This window comes from Cyphomyrmex costatus, unplaced genomic scaffold (genome assembly GCF_001594065.2).
Source record: "Cyphomyrmex costatus isolate MS0001 unplaced genomic scaffold, Ccosl1.0 scaffold169, whole genome shotgun sequence".
NCBI lineage: Eukaryota > Metazoa > Arthropoda > Insecta > Hymenoptera > Formicidae > Cyphomyrmex > Cyphomyrmex costatus.
Genome location: NW_017275704.1, coordinates 147,220 through 170,158, shown reverse-complemented (window position 1 = coordinate 170,158; position 22,939 = coordinate 147,220). Strand labels below are relative to the sequence as shown.

General features: G+C 36.1%; 1 protein-coding gene across 1 annotated transcript; it reads left to right on the top strand.

Annotated features, from left to right (window-relative positions):
• The first annotated feature begins 181 nt into the window (after positions 1-181).
• On the top strand, positions 182-22,050 carry trbl (tribbles pseudokinase 2). Its single transcript, XM_018537290.1, has 3 exons — positions 182-514; positions 9,741-10,042; positions 17,946-22,050. The coding sequence occupies exons 1-3, from the start codon at positions 203-205 to the stop codon at positions 18,400-18,402; spliced, it is 1,071 nt and encodes a 356-aa protein (XP_018392792.1). The 5' UTR covers positions 182-202; the 3' UTR covers positions 18,403-22,050.
• Positions 22,051-22,939: the final 889 nt, after the last annotated feature.

Sequence of the window (22,939 nt, the reverse complement as noted above, 5' to 3'; positions counted from 1 at the left end):
TACTGTTTGTATATATACAATGTCGGATACTCGAGCTATAATATCCAGTGCCGAGTCCAAGTGACGCGAAGTGTGTTCAACGCATCTTATTATAATCCCGCGTGGATGCCAGGACGCACAATTCAGGACGTTAGAGTAACGGCTACATCGAGTGACACGTTAATTGTGTGCGTGTGCGTGCGTATCTGTGTGTGCGCGCAACATGAGAGTGGCCAGGCAACATCCACTGCATTTGCAAGTATCGACCCGCACCAACAATGGCAAGTTCTTGGTCGGTACCAATAGTAATCAAGACGTCCATCAGCCGTCACCGCAGCAACAGCAGCATCCGACCAGTGACGAGAGCAGCGCGGTGGTGCCAGGTTGCGTCTTTCCGAGCTGCGAGTCAGTGCCTAGCGACCTTCACGGGAGCCCGACTATACTGGGGGATCGATTTCTGCTTCTTGGTCCGGCCGAAGGTAGCGCTCTTTATCGATGCGTTGACGTACACAACGATCAGCAACTCGTCGCCAAGGTTAGACTCGAGATTCCTTTATACATATACAAATCGGTTTATCATTTTTATCGCTTTAGCTCCAAATGGACCGTCAAAATCTTGTTCTATGTTTCTATATAAAATCTCAGTGACTAGTAGAAACCTATTGGTTAAATATTTGCATTATTTCGACAATAAATCAATAGAAGGTATATTTATTCCTTATATTTAAATAATATGACTTCTTTTATTAGCAACACAATGGCTACGTTTAAAAGATAAAGCTGTTCAATAAACCCTCAATGATTTTTTAATATGTTTGTCTTGAATTTCTTGTCGAATTTAAAATGTACAGTTCGCTCTTAATACTCACCTAACATTCATTGACAATGAGTTAAGGTCGTAACATAGAATTTTGCATAATGTTGCATAACTCATAAAGTATAAGGCAAAAGAGAATCAACCAATTAAAATATTCACACACACACACACACACACACACACACACACACACACACACACACACGCACGCACGAACGCACGCACGCACACGCACACGCACAAAAATATAGTTTCTGTTATTATATTTTTACGTTTTATCATTGTAATATCTATGTTCAACTCGATCGGACGAATTTTTAATGATGGTCGTGTCTCACATGCCCCTTTGTAAGTTATTATATTCAATTTTCATCAAACTTGACGTATTATCCTAACTTAATTATTCATTTATCAAATTCAATATTATCTTTGACTAAATTATTCAATTTAATTTGTTTTATCTCATTGACTTTGTTGACGACAACTAATTATCTAACTCTAGACACTCGCATTGAGAACAGGAAAATCAATCCGAATTATGATATATATGTCTGTAACGCTTATAAAAATATTATCAATCCAACGACGCAAACGTTTGTAATAATCGCTGAAGAAAGACCCCTGTGAGTCCCGAAACGTATGACATTTTTTTGTTAGCTTTTTTATATTGTATAAATTTAAGAACAACAATTATTATTGAATCCATTTAGCTCGATTTAGACCGTTTAATTATTTAACTTGAAAGACTTTCACTAGCTCATTTTCTTATGCGTTATATGTTAATGCAAGACTCTGTGCTTCCACCTTTATGCAAAAATCTATCCTTACTTCGTTTTTCGAATGCAGTATATATATCAACAACAGTGTACTGGTTAAACGACTTTATAATCGTAATATAATACACAACAATTTTATGAGATTTATTTTTAATTTTAAGGCCTATTTTTTATATCGCTTAATAAAGATATTATTTACAATAGAAATTGATATTCCGAACGGCATTCTTATATAATAACGGCACAAATGGCTAACGCGATAAATAACCAAGGTTTCGCAATACCCGATGGCAATATCACGAATTAACTTCTTGCCGTATAATGCGGCATTGGCGCGGCATATAAAGGCGACGCGGCGCGCCATCGCATCCGTGGATGCATCCGCACAATGCAGCTGCCGAGTTTCCAACTGCCGAGGCGTTATATAATAGAGTATACGGACGTAACGGTTCGCTAATGTTCGGGTTGATCGAAGCTTCCACCGTGAAGTTCGTTGCGAGATCGACGGCGGGCGACGCAACCGAACGACGTTCGTCTGAGAAACGTTTATGACTTCCTCGAGGAAGACTCAATTAATCCTTATCTAGACAACCTCTTTCCCTAATTGAAGGGAGAAAAAACGATTTCCGTTCAATAGAATCGCTCGTTCACGATTTGAGGTCGAGATATTTTAAGTACGCCGAGGATGTCGAGAAATAAAGGAACCTATCGGTTTTCTTCTCTTTTGGCAATAAACTAATAAAGTATTGAATGGTCATTATTATTGACCCTTCCTATTTTTAGATTAATATTATTTTTCATGTACAGTCTGTCTAGTAAGAGTGTGGCATATCTCAAAGAAAAATGGCTTATTAGCCTTAAATTTATATTGATTGTATTCAGCAGGATTATGGCCGAAATGCAATTATATTAATAAGGAGTCCAGTCACCAGCTGCGTCTATAATAGACTGGCACCTCCGAGGCATACTTTCCACTACAGTCTGTCTAGTAAGAGCGTAGCAAGGCTTACTCAGTCGAGTAAAGATATACTCTGAATTTTTGTTTTTGCCGATAGGTATCATCTTTATGCTGCAAGCATTATAAACAAAGTACCCGTTACTGCTTGAATTGTGTTAGAATAAACGATTTTCAAAATGAGTGCTGCCTACGCGTCTCGTTTCGAAGCAGACTTTACCTCTTTACTAACAACCTGAACAAATATTAAAAATATACCAAAAAGCTTTGATTCCGTCTGCCCCAACGCTGGTTTATCAGTAAAGATAAAGATTGGTTACTCCAGGAAGATAATAACCCCAAACATCGAAGCCGGTGTACGTCCTGGAAAGAGGGAAATGACATCGAGATACTCCATTGGCCTTCACAATCACCCTATGCGAATCCTATTGAAAATGTGTGGTCACTCATCAAGAGGAAGCTTCGTGGAAGACCGACATCAACTTCGATGCGCTTAAAAAACGAAATTCGACGAATCTGGAGGTCTTTACCACGTGAATTTGCGATTTCTGTAGTATTTTATTATAGACGCAGCTGGTGAATGGACTCCTTATTAATATAATTGCATTTTGGCCATAATCCTACTGAATGCAATCAACATATATTTAAGGCTAATAAGCCATTTTTCTTCGAGGTAGGCCTGCCCCGCTCTTACTGGACAGACTGTATCAAAGTTCAAAAAGATCGCGACCGCATACTTTCAGAAATAATGTTGTGTATAAAATTCAGTGTAAAGACTGCGATGCTTCTTATGTCAGACAGACGGTAAGACAATTAAAAACTAAAATTAATGAACATTGTAGTCACATTAGACACAATACATCTACTCGATCAGTTATAACTGAGGACAGATTGAATTATGGTCATAATTTCCAATGGGATAACATTAAAATTGTAGATGAAGAACCTTGCTACAGAAAGCGCATAGTGTTGGAGATATTAAAAAGCAAAAACATAGTTTAAATTTACAAACTGACACCGAAGGTTTCCACAATGCGTATATACCCATTGTAAATAAAATATGATCTTCCAATATCGTTTACTTGTCTTCTCGCTCAGTTTGTTCCGATCCGTCTTGATGGTTGTCATATTTCCTTATATTAGGTGTTGAACGTAATTCCTGCCGTTTTTTCGTCTCCAAAATTGATTTATTTCGAAGGGAAAATGAACGAATACCTTAATCAAAGTAATTTCCTTCATTTTCTATTACTTTTTCCCATCTCTCCGGCAACAGGGCAATCCCACGACGGTAGAACGCGGTGTCTTTCGAAGAGGGAAATGACATCGAGACACTTCACTGGCCTTCACAATCACCCGATGCGAATCCTATTGAAAATGTGTGGTCACTCATCAAGAGGAAGCTTCGTGGAAGACCGACATCAACTTCGAAGCGCTTAAAAAACGAAATTCGACGAATCTGGAGGTCTTTGCCACGTGAATATGCGATTTCTTCAGTATTTTATTATAGACACAGCTGATGATGACTGGACTCCTTATTAATGTAATTGAATTTTGGCGATAATCCTACTGAATACAATCAATATAAATTTAAGGCTAATAAGCCATTTTTCTTCGAGATAGATCTGGCTCTTACTAGACAGACTGTATATATAAATGATAGCATTTTCTGAATTTTCTTACTTTTCAATAATGATATCCTTTATACTGATAAGATATTGGTTTTTTATCACTTCGTCATTTTTATATAGTACATCGTTCGGTTATGCCTATTTCTACGAATATATAAATTAATTTTAATCTCGATTCAACTCTTTATTTTTACTCTTCTCTATTTTCTCTAATTTTTAGAAAATTAGAAAAAAATTAATGAATTTTCTACAATAGCCATTAGTTTAAAAAGTAAGAAATTGGTCAGTCATAGTCGATTATTTTTCTCACATTCGATTGTGATTGGTCAATTTCTTACGACTAAAACTTAGAAATAAGAGATTTCGATATTTTGATAGATTGAATCTTTTATTTTCCCTGTTCCTATTGCCGATTCTTTCTATTGTGCTTAAGTTAAATCGAGATTAAAATTAATTTATATTGATAGAAATGAACATTAGTTCTTTAATGCCTGTTTCCATCAATATAGATTAACTTTAATCTCGGTTCAATTTGTCTTCATTTTTCTTTAATCCTTAGAACTGGAAAGAGACGAAGAGCAAATTGTGAACCGAGATTAAAATGAATCTACATTGGTGGAAACAGGTATTAATAAGTAAGAAATTACTAGTATTTATAACACACCGTTATTCCAGATTCTTATCGAAAGCGCTTTAACTTTCGCGAAAGTTAAGTCTTGTATCCGCATTTTGCATCGATAACGACGGACTTTGTTACGTTAGACCAAAGTACATATGCAAACGTAACACGCGAGCAAGTCGTTTCCTGTTCCTCGGGTCCGTTTATGTTTATTTATGTCTATTTACGCCGTATCTGCAATCGGAAAGATTTCAATGTTCCGCGTTTCTCCTTATTTTTCTCACACCATTTTTTTCTGTTTGCGAGTCGTTCGGAAGAGACTGTCATGTAACACATGATTAGATTCTGATCTTTAGTTCACGAGCCGACGTGAACTAAAGATCAGAATTTAATCACGCGAACGATTTTGTCAAAATCCTACGAGAGAAAAAGGTATATAAATTTCTCCCTGTACATAAACTATCTTACATTCTAACTTATACTATTTTAATCTAGAATTTTAATTAAAATTATATAGTGAGACACAGTAACACTAAAAAAATACTTACTAAATCTTAATACATACCTCTTTGTAGTTGTAAGTAAACATTTACTTACAATAAATATTTGCTCAATAAAAAAAGATAGATTAAATCAAATTAATGGTTTTTGTATCAAATAAATATATGTTTACATTATTTGATTTACTTGGAATTATTCAAACAAATATATTTATTAAAATTTAGTTTTTTTTTTCAGTATATATAAGAGTTAAATTAAAATGAAATAGTATATATATACAGGGAGAAATTATGTCAATCTTTCTCTCGTAGAGAGAGAGAGAATTGAGAAAGTCACTCATAGCCGGATTCTGATATAGTATCTTTATTGTGGACCTTCCTCCCCTCCGCGTTTTCCACTAACATTTTATAATACAATCGCTGCACGTTATACAATAAGTCGCTTACATCATCGACGTTGTGAACAAACACAAGGTTGTGTCACCTCGCAGCCGCCTCTCTCGCCTCATGACATCCGTCCGTCGCGTATCGCCACACACATTGTCCGTTATTCATAATCGCTTCTAAAGCCACGGCCGTTTAATTTAATTGACGATTACACACGAGAGCGTCACGCGCTTTCGCAAGCGTGTCCGCGCTGTGTGCGAACCGCGATTGTGATTTTGGAGGAAAAAGAAATAGGGGTCACCACACACCACAACACACACCGTTATTTCGGAGAAAGGTAGTCACAACCAAGTTAAAGCCATTAATTCTTCTCGAAATAGTTGCGAGACGAGAACGCGTAATATATAAAAAAAAAAAATAGTAATTCATATTTTCATTCTGTATACTTGCAAAGTTTCATTCGACTGGAGACAAATTTGCATCAAAAAATTTTTTCTGTAAAACAGATAAAAAAGAAATTGATAACCGTTATTGAATACATTAATTATATATTGCACATTGAGAAAAAGGTTGAAATATTCAGAAACAACTGTTACTTGTGACGTTTTCTTCGATATGTTGGTTATAAAAAATTTGATGATAGAATGTACGTTTCTGTGAATATTTTATTTTTCTTGATGATGGATCCTTTTATTTCGTAAAGAGGAGCATAGGACGTCTACGAGTCTCCTCCATCTTACTCTGTTTTGGACAATCGTTTTTATTTCTGCCCATCTTTTTCCAATAGACTTAATTTCCTTGTCTATTGTTCTCCTCCAAGACATGGCGGGTCTCGCTCTTTTACATTTTCCCTGTTGATTATACTCCATGGTCATGTGAGTTATATCATGTGAGTTTTTCCTCATTATATGGCCAATCCATTTCCATATTCTGCGGCGGATTTCAGTGTCGATTTTTTCTTGCTTGAAAACGCGCAATAGTTCTTCGTTTGTAAGCGAGTTTGGCCAGAACAGTCTCAGACTCTTCGCAGACACCTATTCACGAAGACCTGAAGTTTGTTCATTAAACCTCTTGTGGTCTTTGAAGTCTCGCAGCCGTATAACAGCACAAATTTGACGTAGGCGTTATTTTTCGTATTAATTGTAAAAAAATAAAATAGATGGCTCATTTGGCAGGAATAAAGAAAAATTTTATTTCGTACTTAAAAGAGGATTTAAATAAGGATCGCGATTTATTTCAATAAAATAACGTATTATATCCCACAAATACATTTTTAAGTCTTTTTCTCCGCACTTGAGAAGTTGCTGAAAATTTCGCTGAAAATTTAGATGACATTTGAATTGACTGTTGAGTTTGCTCAAAAAGCTATTCTTTTTTTTACGTTTATCTTTTATCGAAAATCGAGAAAAATTTTGAGTGCATTTTTTTTGAGGCATTACAAAAGCGCGTCCGGTGGCCGATCGGGGATTTCGTAAAGAATGCACGGTGCTCTTATTAAACTAATGGGACTCGAATGTCGAAACGGTGTCAGGTTTCGACACGAGCCAGAGAGATGCACAGCTGGACGAGTAGAGTTTCAAAAGTGATCGATGATTTCGTTTACTGTACGGTAGTAATTTTCATAACGCACAATTTTTTTGTTAACAAGGGTCTGTGCAAGGGAAAAACACTGTTTATAAATAAATAATGCATATACAGATCTACAGCTAATGAGACATTAGACTTTTATTCTTTCGTATTTTTTTATTTGTTATTAACTATATCAGAAGACGTGGTAGTGTCTCCGGCCATATTCAAAAAACTACTAACTCGACAGTCATGCAGCATTTAGACTGCGAGCGGAGCGGTGAGGTGAGGGGGACAGCGGAAGACGGAGGCGATTCGAAAATCGGCCGAAAGTTGCATACACTTATGTATGTTCACTTTAAACTGGCAACTTTAATTAATAATATATATTACTTTTCATGATAATATATTATTACAGATCCATGTCTTTATTTGAATTTACTACTGAAGATGGCCCGGATGTTAGGCCGAAACGTATAGTATTTTATATATGACATTTTTTGATTGTTAACGAGAATATATATTGTTTTTTGTGATTTCGCATTGATAACAGCGAGTTTACTCTCATTAGCCTTTTTATTCTTTGTATTTGAAATTTTCGAGAGTCGATTTTTATATTTTAGCCAACGCAGTTAACAGTGCGAAAATTATTTTAATCTTACAATTAACATGAATACCAGTCGACTGGTATTCTGCATGTTAATTGTAAGATTAAAATAATTTTCGCACTGTTAACTGCGTTGACTCTTTATAGCCTTTTAATTTATGATTGTTTATATATTTGTTTATTATATTATTATATCGAGGGTTAATTATAATCAAGGTTGTGTCAAATTCGTAGCATAATTATATATTAATATGTATAGCTTCAGTGTCAAATAATACTTTGGTATCAATATACTAAATTATATCTAATATAATATATCTGATATATGAATATAGTTAATTAAAATAATTGAAAGAATTGAGGCGGATGTAATTTTATCAACTTTAAACCTGATCGGGATTGTAGAACTCTTCTCTAGATTAAGAATAACGTATCTTAATAATCGTCATTTAAGTATGTGAATATCGCTCTCTCACGGATATCCGCTGGAATAATTAAAGCTCGCTATGATAAAAGTCACTTCCACTCGAACCGAAATTGAACACAGAAATTGATACAGCCGGTATCGAATTTCTGACAAGCATACTTATTAAAAAAAAAAGCATATCCGTTCTTTAACTTCTCTACAACTATTATATTAAATACCTATTTCAGGAATAAAAGCTTATTAATCAGGAATATTAATCTTTAGAGGTAGGCGATCACGCATAGTTATCTTAAAAATCTTGTTCTGAAAAGAAAGAAATAAAAAGTTTTGCCCAGAAATCTCAAAGTCCGTTATATTTTTACATTTAACTTTATACATAAGGGAGATCGGGGCATCATGGGTCCCGGGGTACCATGGGTCATTGATTGTGTAGAGAAATCTAAAATGTTTACATTGGTGCAATTGGTATCATATGATTGTTATTTAGTTGCCCGTATTATGTATTTAGATGGCAGTAATCCACTTTCGTTATCTTTCCGTACACATGCTGTTAAAGAATCTCATGGTGCGAAAGTGATTATTTTACCTCTTACAATTTCTTTTATGTTGTTTCTATAAAGTATAATATAGTTATTACGAGTTACGTATGTGATTCTACACATCTTTCTGCATTTTCTCTGCAATGCAGATAATCGTTTATTTGGGTGTGTGAAGTTGACACCCCCATACTTAAAAGTCGGAGTTCTGATAAGAGTTCTGGATTCTTCAGAACAAGAGAAAGAGTTCCGGATAATTTTTAGAAAGAGTTCCGTTCAGGAAACGCTATTCAGAACTATTCGGACTTGATATTAATTAAAAAAATTTTTTTTATTTTTTTGAAAAAAATCAAAAATAAATTTTTTATATCAGGAATTCTAGTACTCGTTAAAATATGATACATAAATAGGCTATATAAAACTATGCGGTGCTAATGTTGGGTGTGAAGTTAGTACCCCTGTTTTTCAAAGTCTGTTTTTTTGGTGTTCCTGAATCTCTCTTTCTAATTTTAGAATTCTCTTTCTAAAAATTATCATGAACTTTTCATTATCATGAACAAAAAATTGAGACCAGAAATTTACCAGTTTACCAAAAATCTTACATTTTGATGTATTTTTTACTGTTTGAATTTTTGTGACCCATGGTGCCCCGGTCTCTCTTATATTAAATTTATCATATTATCAAAAAATATGACTATAAAAATAAAATTTTGTAGGGTGCTTTGAACATTTGACCTACTTAAATGCAGTAAATAATGATAAAAACTATCAATTAATTAACCGTGATTAGCAATTACAGTTAGGAATGAAACGTCTTATCTAGTGATATATATGTATTGGGACTGTGGAGTTTCACTTCCGGCGTATTTTTAGCGATGTTTTTAATGGCAGTACTTGTTGCAATTGTCTTTGTTACTGACTCCGTTGCATTTCCGGATTGCAGGCGTTGACCGTGGGCGACAAAGGTTGCGAGGCGTTGCTGCAGGCCCACCTTCGTCTGGAGGGCACCGCCGCGGCGAGCGGCGTGGCTGGCGTAATGGAAGCACCTGGAGGCCGGCGTTATCTCCTCTTGGAGGGCCATCACGGTGACCTGCACGCCTACGTAAGGGCACGCAGGAGACTACGCGAGCCCGAAGCAAGGCGACTATTCCGGCAGGCGGCCAGGGCCGTGGCCACGTGTCATGAATACGGGGTCGTGTTGAGGGACCTCAAACTTCGAAAGTTTGTTTTCGCCGATGAAGCGAGGTGAGAATCCGTTTATTTCATTATTTACTAGCTTCTTCAAAGCAACTTCGAGTAAACTTTAACTTAATCAATGATTGTCTTGTGAAGTAGTACTTAAAATATTTTATTAACGTAGAATTATTAATTTCATGCCCCTGTCATAAACTAAATTTGAATTATAACTATTTTATTTTCTATGAAACAAAATAGTTTTAGTTTTATTTATACTAATCCGAAAATGTTGAAGCGTTATGAAAGAAGAATACAAACATTTTTTCAAGTTTTTACTGTATTTAAATATCTATTATACTTGTGTATATAGATAACGGAGTAAATTCCATACCGATATTTGTTAAAAGAAGTAATCGCAACCGCATTTTTCTCATGACGATGTAATGAAAGTTGATAAGTGACACACATCCGGACCGAAGCGAAGGTGTATCAATAGCGCAGAGTTTGCGTTCGCTTTTCCGAGTGAAGGGGAAATCGATTGCTCTGAGTGTGCTTTTCTCGTGCGAATAACCTCTCTGTTCTTGGCGCTGGAAAGAAATACCTACTTACGAATATAAAAATGAAATAAATATGAAATTTATCGCGCATATCGCATGACATTGTGTTCCCGTTCGAAAAATGGAGAAGGCGCATTAAAGTACACAGGGGTATCGTATCAAGATACATTTCAATTTTCACCTGAAAACTCATCAAATAAACTCATTCAAAAGTACTCGATTCTACATCTATGATACCAATCGAAATGGAAGAAAAAATGAAGTATATTGATTGATTGATATCAATCGCTTCCTAATTAAGTTAGGCGTACTACAACTTAAATGTCTTAAATCATACCAACACCACGTTTAATTTATGATCCTAGAAATTTCTTAGGCTCTCCAGAAGCAACCGGTACAAAACGATCCTGCATTTGCGAAAAAACACGAAACCAAATTCAAATTTGTATGAAGTTAAGTAACTCTTTTAAACCAAATTCAAGTTCGCGTAAAGTTAGGTTTAAAGCCTAATAAACTGAAAAAGCACATTAGAAACAGGGAATAACAGATTTTTCAATCTATTAGAAATCGTGTATCAGATTACACGGTTATTCCTTGTTCCTATGTATATGTGCTTTTCAGTTGTGTCTCAGACTCGATTCATTGTCAAACAGATCATTAAGTCGCTAATGATCACGAACAAATCATTGCAAATCCTCACGAGTTAGGAACAGCGTGATCGCTTCCATTATATTCCTGTAGGGATTTCGTGTCGAGTCGTGACTTAGGGTGTTTACGAGGCTTGTTGGTGCGGCATTATCTGTTCGCGATACAACGTACGACGCACCCACCCATGTCGCTACGGAAGGCAGACAGGCAGGCAGGCCTATGTATAATACATACAAGCAACAGACCGGCCAAGTCAAACCGAGTCGACGGGCGTGTGTTGTGTGTCGTGTACAGAGTGAGTACGCCGGCAATCGAGAGATCGACTCGTATGTCGGTCCGTTGTTGGCCAATTGCATTCCTACCGCGCGGCGAGCTACTGCTCCCGCGTGCGCGTATATACGTAAGAATATAAGGAGAGTCCGGGGAATGTTGCAAGCCAGAAAAGCATATTGGTTCATCGGCTGCTGCGGCGGAGTTTTGAAACGTCGGTATATAATCAGGAAAACGCACGCGTGGCTCGGCTCGTTCCACCGGCACGACACGGCCGACATCCGAGACGGCGTGTGGTATACTTTCTTCCTCCCTTTCTCCGAAAGGGAGGAGTTTCGCGCCTTCCTCGAGTAATCCTCGAACAATCTCCTTGGGATGCAACAACGTGCGAAACGTTCGGTGTCTAATAAAGAGTTCGTAATAACAATTGGAGGAAAATCCGAAAACTTTAATCGGCATGCGCTAAATTTTGGCTTGACCAATGAGATAAATTAATTGAATATCCATTTCTACCAATGTATATAGATTAACTTTAATCTTAGTTTAATTTACTTTTCATTTTTTTTTCTAATTCTAAGAATTAGAAAAGAATAAAGAGTAAATGAAATCGAGATTAAATGACACTCATTTCTACTCTAATGTACATATTTTAATCTTGTTTTAGTTTAATTTTAATCTTGGTTCAACTTGCTTTTCATTTTTTCCTAGTTTTGAGAAAGTTAGTTGAACCGAGATTGAAGTTAATCTACATTGATAGAAACTAGCATAATCCCTCAGTTCCAATGTATAGATTAACTTTACATCTCGCAGTTGTCAGTTTAATTTATTCTTTTGATCTTTTTCTATTATAGTTCTACAAATTAGATGAACGATAAGTTGAACAGAGATTAATCTGCATAGAAGGAAATAAGCATAAATCTTTTTTAAATTGAAAAAAATTTAAATTTTAATAAATTATTAAATATTTGTTTGAATAGTACTAACTAGACATGCCAATATCGAGCAAAAATATCAATTATGAATATATTCAGATATTTTAAAATTATCTATATTTATTCCGAATAAATAGACATTATATCGAATATATCGCACAACGAATAAATTAAAAAAAGAAAATGCCACTTTTTTTTAGAACTTACGAACGAAGATATGTAAAAAACAATATAACTTACCTCTGATTTTTTCTTTTTTACACAATCATTATATGCAAATAAATGTTTTGTCTTTAAATGTGCGAAGAAGTTATAGAAATCGTCCCAGAACTCTTTATACCTTTGGAACATAGTTTACATTTTATAAATTTTTTTCTAATTTTGTAAAATATTTCCGCACAAGACTTATATTGTGAAGTTATGAACACAAGCAAAGAATTCAGAATTATATACACAGCAAAATAAATACATGTTTAAAACAGGTATTTTAGCGCGCATCTGTCACAAACAGTATTACCAACTATGAAATACAATGGGTGTGTTCAGTATTACTAATTACCGCTCACTGAATACTTGCATCCAATTGGCACATTCCGTTGAATCCAAAAGTATAAACCAACTAAACAAATGCAAGAGCTCATTGAACGTTCAGTCAGCATAGTAATGAGTTACTGAATGCATCCAAAACTCCTAAAAGTACATTCATAAAAATAGAGAGTGAATATGAATAGTAAAAAAATATCTGGTCAATATTTTATTCATAATTTATTATTCGATATTTTTATGTCGAGCAGCAAAAAATATCGAATATTCGAAAATTATCGAATAACAAGAAACATTCCTATAGTACTAAACTAAACATTTAGATAGTATTAAACATTTGTTCGATAAAAAATTATACAGTAAATGTGTTTAGTTAGTACCATTTAAACAAATATTTATTAAAATTCAGTAAATTTATTAATGTACTATTTTATAAAAAATCACTCGCAGTTACTGGTTTCGAATACATCTTTCTTTCTTTTCGAAAGTTCGCCAACATCTCTGTGCACGAAGATTTTCCATCTTACTCGCGGATCTCTCGTGGGTTTCTCTTTACCTCATCGGCCGACAATAGGCGGATTAAGGCGATCAAATCAGTCTTTTCCCGGATCGCCTTGGAGTTCGATCTATGGTAATTTGCTAAATACGTCACGCGTGTGACTCGGCTAAAACTCCGCCATCGTTAACGTCGACGACGGTGTTGAACATAGCGTTAAACTCTTAGTGAAAAGTACAATGCGATTTCTCTCTACGCACCAAATTTCGCAACTCTATCGAGCACTGGTATAGTTCGTGACGCCAAATTCAATCAACGGAGATAATCATTCGTGAGGTTAATGATCCCGATGGGCGATGAGTAAAATCGTCAGTCTCGTTTAATTCTCGCGCCCGAGACACTCTCTATTCTTGAAAGTGTAAATCCGGGACGTTGACCTGAGGACCTGTATTCGGGCATTTGGCACGGACATCCAATGTAATTTATTTAAATATTTACACGAAACATTCACCCTTGAACATCTTATTATCGCGTATCTGACTTTCTTTTTTCAGCGTTTTTCCATTGCTTGTATAACTTCTTTATTAATAAAAATATCAAAGCTGCATATGTTTGCTTAATATCGTTACTTAAGTTTCTTAGGTTTTTTATTTTCTGATTAATTTATGTTTTAGAATTAACTTCACTTAATTTTTGATAATGTAAAAACTGTGTTTTTCTATGATTAATTATTAAACTGATGATTTTTATAATGGTAACTTTATAAAAATCACTAATCACTAAAAAATCACTTAAAAAAATACAATTTTTACGTTATCACGAAATTAAATTTAACAAGCTACTGAAAATATAATATAACAGGTTAATAAAAATTTTAAAAGGCCGACCCTTATAGGGTCGAACTTATAGGGTCGAAAAACGTCTACAATTTATATATTTTTTAATAAATACTATTAATTCATACAAACAACACCTATGTACTGTGACGGGTCTTATTGGCATTATTTTGTTTCGTTGAATTCATTCTTTTGGAGCCTGACTCTTTATTAAATTTATTGTTAATGAAAATAATAACAAGAAAATGAAAAACTGGACCTTAATGTCTGGCGTTTTGAAATGAAGAAAACTGTTTTACAATATATTTATTTTTATGAAAGTTACAAGCAATCGAATTGGATGTGTGTGTGGGTAGGTATACATTATTCTCATAGTGTGGCGTTTAAGAATTGAGATAATATTATTTTGCAATTATGAATTATATTTTAATTTTTAAATTTTGAACTCGATATTAATAACGTAATTATAGGATGTCTACTTTGGTATAAAATATTCTAAAAAAATAATTTCTTTACGCCCGCAAGATGCATTTACCTATGTGTGATATACGCAGCCACTTGGTTCCGGATTTTCCTTGTATGAAGATTAATATAATTGTGGGATGAAAATTATCTCGAGAAGATTCACCTTGTCATTAGAAACATTAATTTGCCGAGCGTCTGCGAGCGTAGTTAATTGATCAATGACGCTTGATTAATGATTCAGCATGTGGCATCAGCGGGATCTTCTTCAGACTTCGCAATTGTAACGTAGCGAGGAAACGAGAGTTGTGTTCGCGTTTGGAGTCCAAAGAGATCGTTGCCTTCCTCGAAAGACCGATGCCTTCAAGTATCAACTTGTTTTCTCGACTGTTTATAAAATTTTACAAGCTGTCCAAGAAATTCATCGTGCCTAGTATCTGCCGCACTGAGGGGTTCTTGAACCCGGAGCGATATCATGCTGCGCGACCGTCCCCCCCCCCCCCCCCCTTCTTCACTATCTGTATCTGTCTTTCTTCGCGGCGGCCACGTTTGGTTCATCACGAATGGTCTAGCGTGCCATTGCGCGCGTTCGTTCGATTCATTTGCTCGTGTGAGAGAGAGAGAGAGAGAAAGAAAGAAAGAGAGAGACGAGGCCATTGACACTCGTTCGGATTGTCAAGATCGTATAACGACTCTCTCGCGTGACGTGTGCGTTTACCGTAGCTGCGCTTCCGTTTTATTAGGTTCTTCCGAAATACGCGTTGAAATAGATTTTTCTTGTTGTGATGATTTCGTTGAAAAATAATTCCTCTTAAAGAAATATATTTTTACAAATATTGTACAATGGATTATATTATGTAATTTGATCAGGATTGCCATAAAATTGGAACTCAAGGAAATGTTAGAAAATTGAAAACAGTCAGAGAAGTCAGGGAAACGTTAGGAAGTTTTGCAAAATTTTTTGAAAAATTAAAATCTTTGTCTTTAAAGAAGATACTTAAAGATGCATATATCACACCTACATAGTTTTGAAATATCAACTTAATTAAATACAAACAGTGTCAGCAACATCAATAGTAATTTATATTGTTATTAAATTGCTTTCGCAAAATATTTGATCTTGATTTATAAAATGAAAATACAAAAACAATTTCAAAATAGCTGAAAATTACTAAAAGCATCAGAAAAAATCGTGAAATTTTGTTTGAGAATCGAAGAAATGGAATTTTTGGACGAAGAATTTGTGACAACTTTGTCGACCTTATTATTACATCAGTGAAAATGTCTCTCTTGTTAGAAATTTCCTTCATTTATGATGAGAAATTCGTAAGGATGTATTCACAAAGTAACATTACTATATTAACAATGAATTACGCCGAAATTAGTGCAAAAGCTTTCAGCGAAAATTCGACTCTCTAAGAAAATGCAATTTTGATGATTTAAACGGGATTTACGTCTTTCTCTTTCAACCACCACCTATATTATTTTACTAAACTCACAGAAATGCAATTTCTATATACACGAGTTTCAAAATAAATGAAATCTAAAATATTTCTGCTGGAATGACTTCAAAGGAATGACAAATACATAGGAATGTATACTTCTGTAGGATAATATGATATAGAATACGTGGCGCTTTCCCGACTGTGCTGCCCCTTCTCCTAACTGAGTATCGTGGGCGAGAATACGAGAACTCGAAGGAGAGCCTCAGAAGTTACCCAAGAGCCAAGAATATTACGTACACGCGCGACTTCCGCGTTGCAGGTTGATCAACGCAACGACCGACCAGCACGACGACGCAGCGCTCTCCTCTCTTTCTCTCACTCTCTCTTTCTCCTATGCCACTTTGCCAACGGCACGACGACGGCTGAGAACGATGGCTCAATCGCGATATCCTCTTACTAAATTGAAATACCTTGAAATACCGGGCGCGCACTTAAAAGTACGCGCGCGCGAGGCGAACCCGAAGATCTCTCTCGAGACCGCGTGCATTAAAAGATTGCACGATCCTCGGCTTCTAGTTCGCAAACTTGCGCAGCGAGCGAGATCATAACCGGTCGATAATAAATGCAGGGCTTGACGTAACGCGTGTCTGAGGCACGTAGAGTGAATTTCACACGACGAAAGGAAGAAAGACTGTAAATCTTTTACAACAAAGAGAAAGATCGAGCGGGTATATTTAATCAATATCTGGGTGGAGGGGGCTGTTCATCCTGGTGTACGCTTATTAACTATTGAATAATGTTTTTTTATATCTTCAGAGCTAAAAAATTAACACTAAAGGGATAGAGATAGATATACATGGAAAGAACGGTTTTGCTAAAGTATCTAAAAATTTAATTAGATATAGATCTGAAAATAATTTTGTTGGATCGTGCAAATAATTATATAGAAAAGTTGATGGCAGTGCTCCAAAAGGGTAACATTTTTGTCTGAAAAAATTAAATCAATTTAGTTCGTATTTATTTGTTTCGATGAAAAAATGTGTGTATTTCAGTCAAGTGTATTACATTTGACTTAAATGCACACATTCTCCAATGAAAAAAATTAAAATGACTAAAGCCCGTGTCACACTACGGATTGTGGACGCGGATTGGATTGAGATTGCGAATCGCGCATCGGAATTCAGCCAATCAACACAAAGCAGTTTTATCTTGATTGGCTGAATTCCGATGTGCGATCTGCAATCTCAATTCGATCCGCGTCCACAATTCGTAGTGTGACACGGGCTTAAGAGGTCTCTTGTCTGTAACTCTTAGGCCTGTTATACAATACGCTGTATGTTGGTGTCGTGAGCTGTAAGCCGTAAGAATGGACCTATCACAGTTGAGTATTCTCCTCACATTTAATTGTGATTGATCGATTCTTACGACGTACGGCTCACGATGTCGATATACGTGTATTGTATAACAGGCCTTAACAGGCTGTAACGCTATAACAGTCTTACAAATATTAGAGGGGAGATATAGAATAGGTCTCTACATTAATTTAATCAAATAAATCATTATTTTCAGTGTAATCAGCTTGAACGCGTCTTACATAATTTTGAGGATTTAAATTAAATTATTTCCAGATCTAATTTCTAGTTAATTTTGTTAAAATACTTTAGCAAAATCGCTTTTTCCACATATAATAAATACAATTCGATTATCTCTCTACGACAAATCACGAAAAATTGATTACTGTAATCTTGACGAAATTTTCTAATTGGACGTTTCTTTTTTCCAGAACGCGGCTTCGCCTGGAAAGCCTCGAGGACGCGGTGATCGTGGAGAACGACGACGACAAGCTGACCGATCGGCGCGGCTGTCCGGCGTATGTCGCGCCGGAAGTGCTGCGCTCCGGACGCGCCTATTCCGGCAAGGCGGCGGACATCTGGTCGCTGGGTGTGTTGCTGTACACGATGCTGGTGGGCCGTTATCCGTTCAACGACGCCGAGCACGCGTCTCTTTTCGCCAAGATCTCGCGCGGCTTGTTCGCCGTGCCGGAGGGCCTGAGTCCACGCGCCAAGTGCCTGATCCGCTCGCTGCTGCGAAAGGAGCCATCTGAACGGCCATATGCTGAGGACGTGTCGCTACACCCGTGGCTGTCGAAGCCGTTGCGATTATACACGCCTACGTCCGGCAGCAGGTCCTCATGCCAGGATCAAATCGTACCAGAGCTATCTATTAATCCTCAAGACTGACTCTCTTTCGGGGAAAAATCATTATTCCGCACGTGACGGCATCGCTCTCTCTCTCTCTCATCCTAGTGCTTCTCTCGCGTCGACAGCCGGCTGGAGTCCTCCGGCCGAGAGGGGGGAGTCAACGTAATCAAAAGGAGAAAAAAGAAACGAAGCGATTTTCTTTTAACACATTGGCTGTGCCCGTAGAGCAGTAGCAAGTGAGCGGATTGGCGAAAAGCGCAAAATATCTTGTCTATCAAGAGTCCGAAAAATACATATGCAAAAGATCGAATGAAACAACTATTATCAAAAGAGCAATATTCAATAAAAAATACTATCTTGAAAAAGATTCGTAAAAATTGAGAAATATATGTATATCTTGGCAATGAATGTGTTAATGGCAGCTACTTTTACACACTTCGTTCATAGAAGTGTGGGTCGCACAATCTTCAACTTGGGTTAAAGACCCACACCGATCCTTGCATCGTGGAGAGACGTGTGAATAAATTCGGCTGAAAGTCCTCCTCTTTTCGTCGGTCGAGGGACGACCTAGAATAAGCTTCGAAGATAGAGCGTACTAATATGAGAAGAGTAATCATTCTCGATGGAATTTTTACATAGAGGAGAATAACCAAAGTCTCTATCCTGAATACAATGCCCTGGATTATTTTCCTCGTTTACAGCTTTGGCCTGCGAGTTCGAAAGGTCGAAGTCGAAACCTTGAATAAGATGATATTATGTCTCTCATTATATAAAGATAAGCTCACTCTAGTCCAGAGACGACTCGCGGTTGAAGCGTCGAACAGAGAAAGTAATTGAGGGGATCCTAAATATAAAATAAAATAGCGTCTCGATTTTGGTCATTCTCTGCTGTCAATTTCGGAGGCAATGTGACGCAAGTGATTAGTCTCTAAAAGAAACTCTTTATCGGCTATATAGAATCCTAGATTCAAAAAAAACATTGCCATTACCGGTCCAAGAAATATTTTACCTTGTTGCGTACAGACATATTCGCGCGCGCGCGTACGCACGAATTTCTTGTGATAGAATCCGACAGATTCTGAGCGACATGTGATACGAAATATACAGGTTCTTTCATAAACGTTATGCGGTTACTTGCGGTCATCTGTCTCTGAAGTCCAATGTACATTAATTAACGTAAACGATCGAATTTGATGTTTGTATTGTGCGTTAGACATACATCCTCGATTTTCTCGATATTTTGCGTTACACTGCGTTAATTTGCTGTATACACGAGTAAACAGTTATGTAAATACAAGTGAGGGACATGGAACTTAATAGTAAGTTCAAGTACAACCGGTGAGCTTTGTATAGTATAATGTATAGTATAAAGCGATGAATATATATGAATGGGATCAAAGATTGAGTCGGATGCAAAGTTAAAAATTACGCAAAAGAGAAAATATAATAATTCAGCACAAGAAGATAAATCGTAATGACGACCAAACGTTTACTAGAACAGGTCGAACGAATTTCTAATTTCAAATCCGACTCATTCTTCCTGCATGCCCGTTTACTTGTCATTATATCACGGAGTCAATCAAATATACTAGGCGAACATATTCAAGAAGAGGAAATTGCTCGTTTGAGCGCAATAAAACTTCATTCTCCGACCTAAAAACATTGCCTAAAAAGTTCAAGACTGCTTGGACGTGTGGCCTATACAATTAACTTTATTAGAAAAAAATGCAAAATACGTTGCACAGTGAAGATTTCTAACTTAAGAACAATAAAAGAATACGCTTCTGGATTACTCGCACGACGGAGTATCCATGAATATATAAATGTGTTCATCAATGGCAATGTTTTCAGGTAGAAGTAACTATCTAATGAATCAAAGATTTATTCTCTTCTGACATCGACTTCTAAAGTTATCGCTTACGCGACGTATGTACGGCTCACTAGGTTCCGATTTTAAACGAAGCGAACGATCGACATTTTCTTTAATCAGTTTGAGCACATGAGGCTGTGCGTCCCATTTAAAAAATTTTTCTCTTGAATAAGACTCTCCGATCGATATAAAACTACGAATAATTCTCGACTACTTTCAGTAGACACTTTTGTCATCGCAAGTCAATTATGAAAATAAAATTCCAAAGCAAACATTAACATTCTTATTTGCATCAATGCTAGGTAACGTGATATTTTCATAAAATTATTTTTCTCTTCGTATTGTGGTGGATTTAATAATATCGTAATTACTTTAGTATTGATATTAAATAAAGGAACACCGACGCTGCAGTTGTCGGTAGACATGTCCAAAATAATACTCTTGAAATGTTTAATTCAAGAAGTTTAAAACTAGTAATCGAGATTAAAATCGCCATCTTCTATAGACGAGACTAATCCGAAATAGTACCTCTTTATCCTTTTTAAATGATAAAATAGTTGCGAGGAGAGAAACCAAGTTTATAAATATCGTATCAAATAATTTCAGAATCGAAATTTGATTCCGATGAACCACAATGCATTGGTTTAGATATATATATTCCAGACAATTTTTTATTCAATTTGGAAGGAAATTTTTATGTGTGCTTTCCAATTATAAATTCACTAGACATCCTTTCATGCATACGATGACACAAATTGCGTTCTAATGTCGTAATCGTTGACACAACAACTCTACCAATCAGCTGTGTAAGTTTGTATTTTCTCGTGACGATTACAGAGATACGTTTCAAAACTCTGTCAATCCGAATATCATTTTATCCTTGTTCACCGAATATTGAACAAGGATAACAGATATTTAGAGTTGACAGAGTCGAGTTTTAGAACGCATTTGAAGTTACTAATCGCGATAGTCGGTAGATGAGATTGGAGGACGTTGGGTGGCTGGCATTTTTGCTTTTTTCATTCAATACAGATGGAAAAAGCTACATTTATTATAACTCAACTATTCGAAACCGTGCACAACGTACACATTTTGTTGTAATTAAGTCTTACACAATGTTACATTTACTACATTTTTGTTTACGTTTGTGTTAATCAATTGGAAAGCATCCTGTGATAAACGACTGCGGATTACCAAACTGCTTGTTTCACGAAACATCGGGATTTCGGGGAACTAGACAGGAAAATCGCGGGATTGTTGAAGCACAGTTCAGCCTCATGTGAAACAACTTGAATCGAATCCGTGTCGGACAACGAGGACATTTCGTAGCTCGTCGAAATCTTTGTGGTTTCGGCATCGAAATTGAAGAACGAAAAGCTCCGCACACGACGGGTTTGTCGATCAGGACTGCGACCCGATCCTTATCTCGATCCCTCGCGTTCGACAAAAGTACCATGTGTTCTTGTATTTAAAGATACCTGTCTACCTATCTACACGAATTTTTTTGTAATTTCCGCGAGAGAGAGAGTGAGAGAGAGAGAGAGAGAGAGAGAGAGAGAGAGAGAGAGAGAGAGAGAGAGAGAGACTCCTCTTTTCCTTTTTATTTTATAATATTCGCACACCGCAATGGGGCACGGTACCCCAGACGCGGCACTAAGATTCCTCTTCGTATCGTTCTCAGTCAGGGTACAAAACGCCGCGCGCATCCATCGACGTTCAATTTGTACATAAGTTCGACGCGATTAAATCCTATTGTATTCAATCAGTGTCTAGGTACGTTTAAGGGAATTTCGTTTCTGTACATAGATAAAATAAAGTGGCGTTTACGATGAAGAGCTATCTTTTCTTTAGCTTGCATTTTTCTCAGATTGACGTTTTCACGTCTGCAAATCACGTTTTGGTAAATTTAAGGATGTATTACACATTCTTTAAATAATGAAAAATTTTAGAAAAATTACAGATTCTAAATCGTTTTAAAAATAATATAAAAAATTTAGTAATGGTTTACAATCTGAATTGAAGATTATTTAAAAATAAAATTTTTTTTTTCATTTGTAATCTAATAAAAATATATTGAAATGTAAAATAATGACATTTTTAGTGTATCTAAGTATTTTAAGTTTTAAGATATTTTATATCAAAATAAATTACGATACAGAGATCAATCATCTCTCAGAATTTTTTTTAATTTTACACGTAGTGTTCTGGGAAATAGAATTTTGTGTCTCTGTGAAGCATCTCAACTTCAAACATCGGAAATTTTAATAACAGTTTGCACCCACAATAGTTCTACAGTTCTTGATAGGTTTCATTAACCTAACAGTACCATTGATTTAGGCTGTAAATTTTAAAAAATAAGAATATGCAGAGCTATAATTTCGCTAACACCGCAAGTTCGGGAAAGTCGATTTTTTGACGAAATCATATAGTTCTCGAAGAGTTTTCTACAATTCCCGTAAATGCTCTGCTTGATTAACACAAAATTCGACATTTTAAACACAGTAAAAATCAAGGTTTTTGTATGAAACTCAAAGTGATATAAACTGAATATTATTAGCAGATGTTTACCCTCTCTCAGGATGCGATTACATGGAGCGCGGTATGCAGTACACGGTACGCGATTCTCTATAGCGCTGCCTATAGTTAGTTAACCGCGTACCGCACTACTATCCTAATACTTACTGCTGTGATAATTTATTTATATTA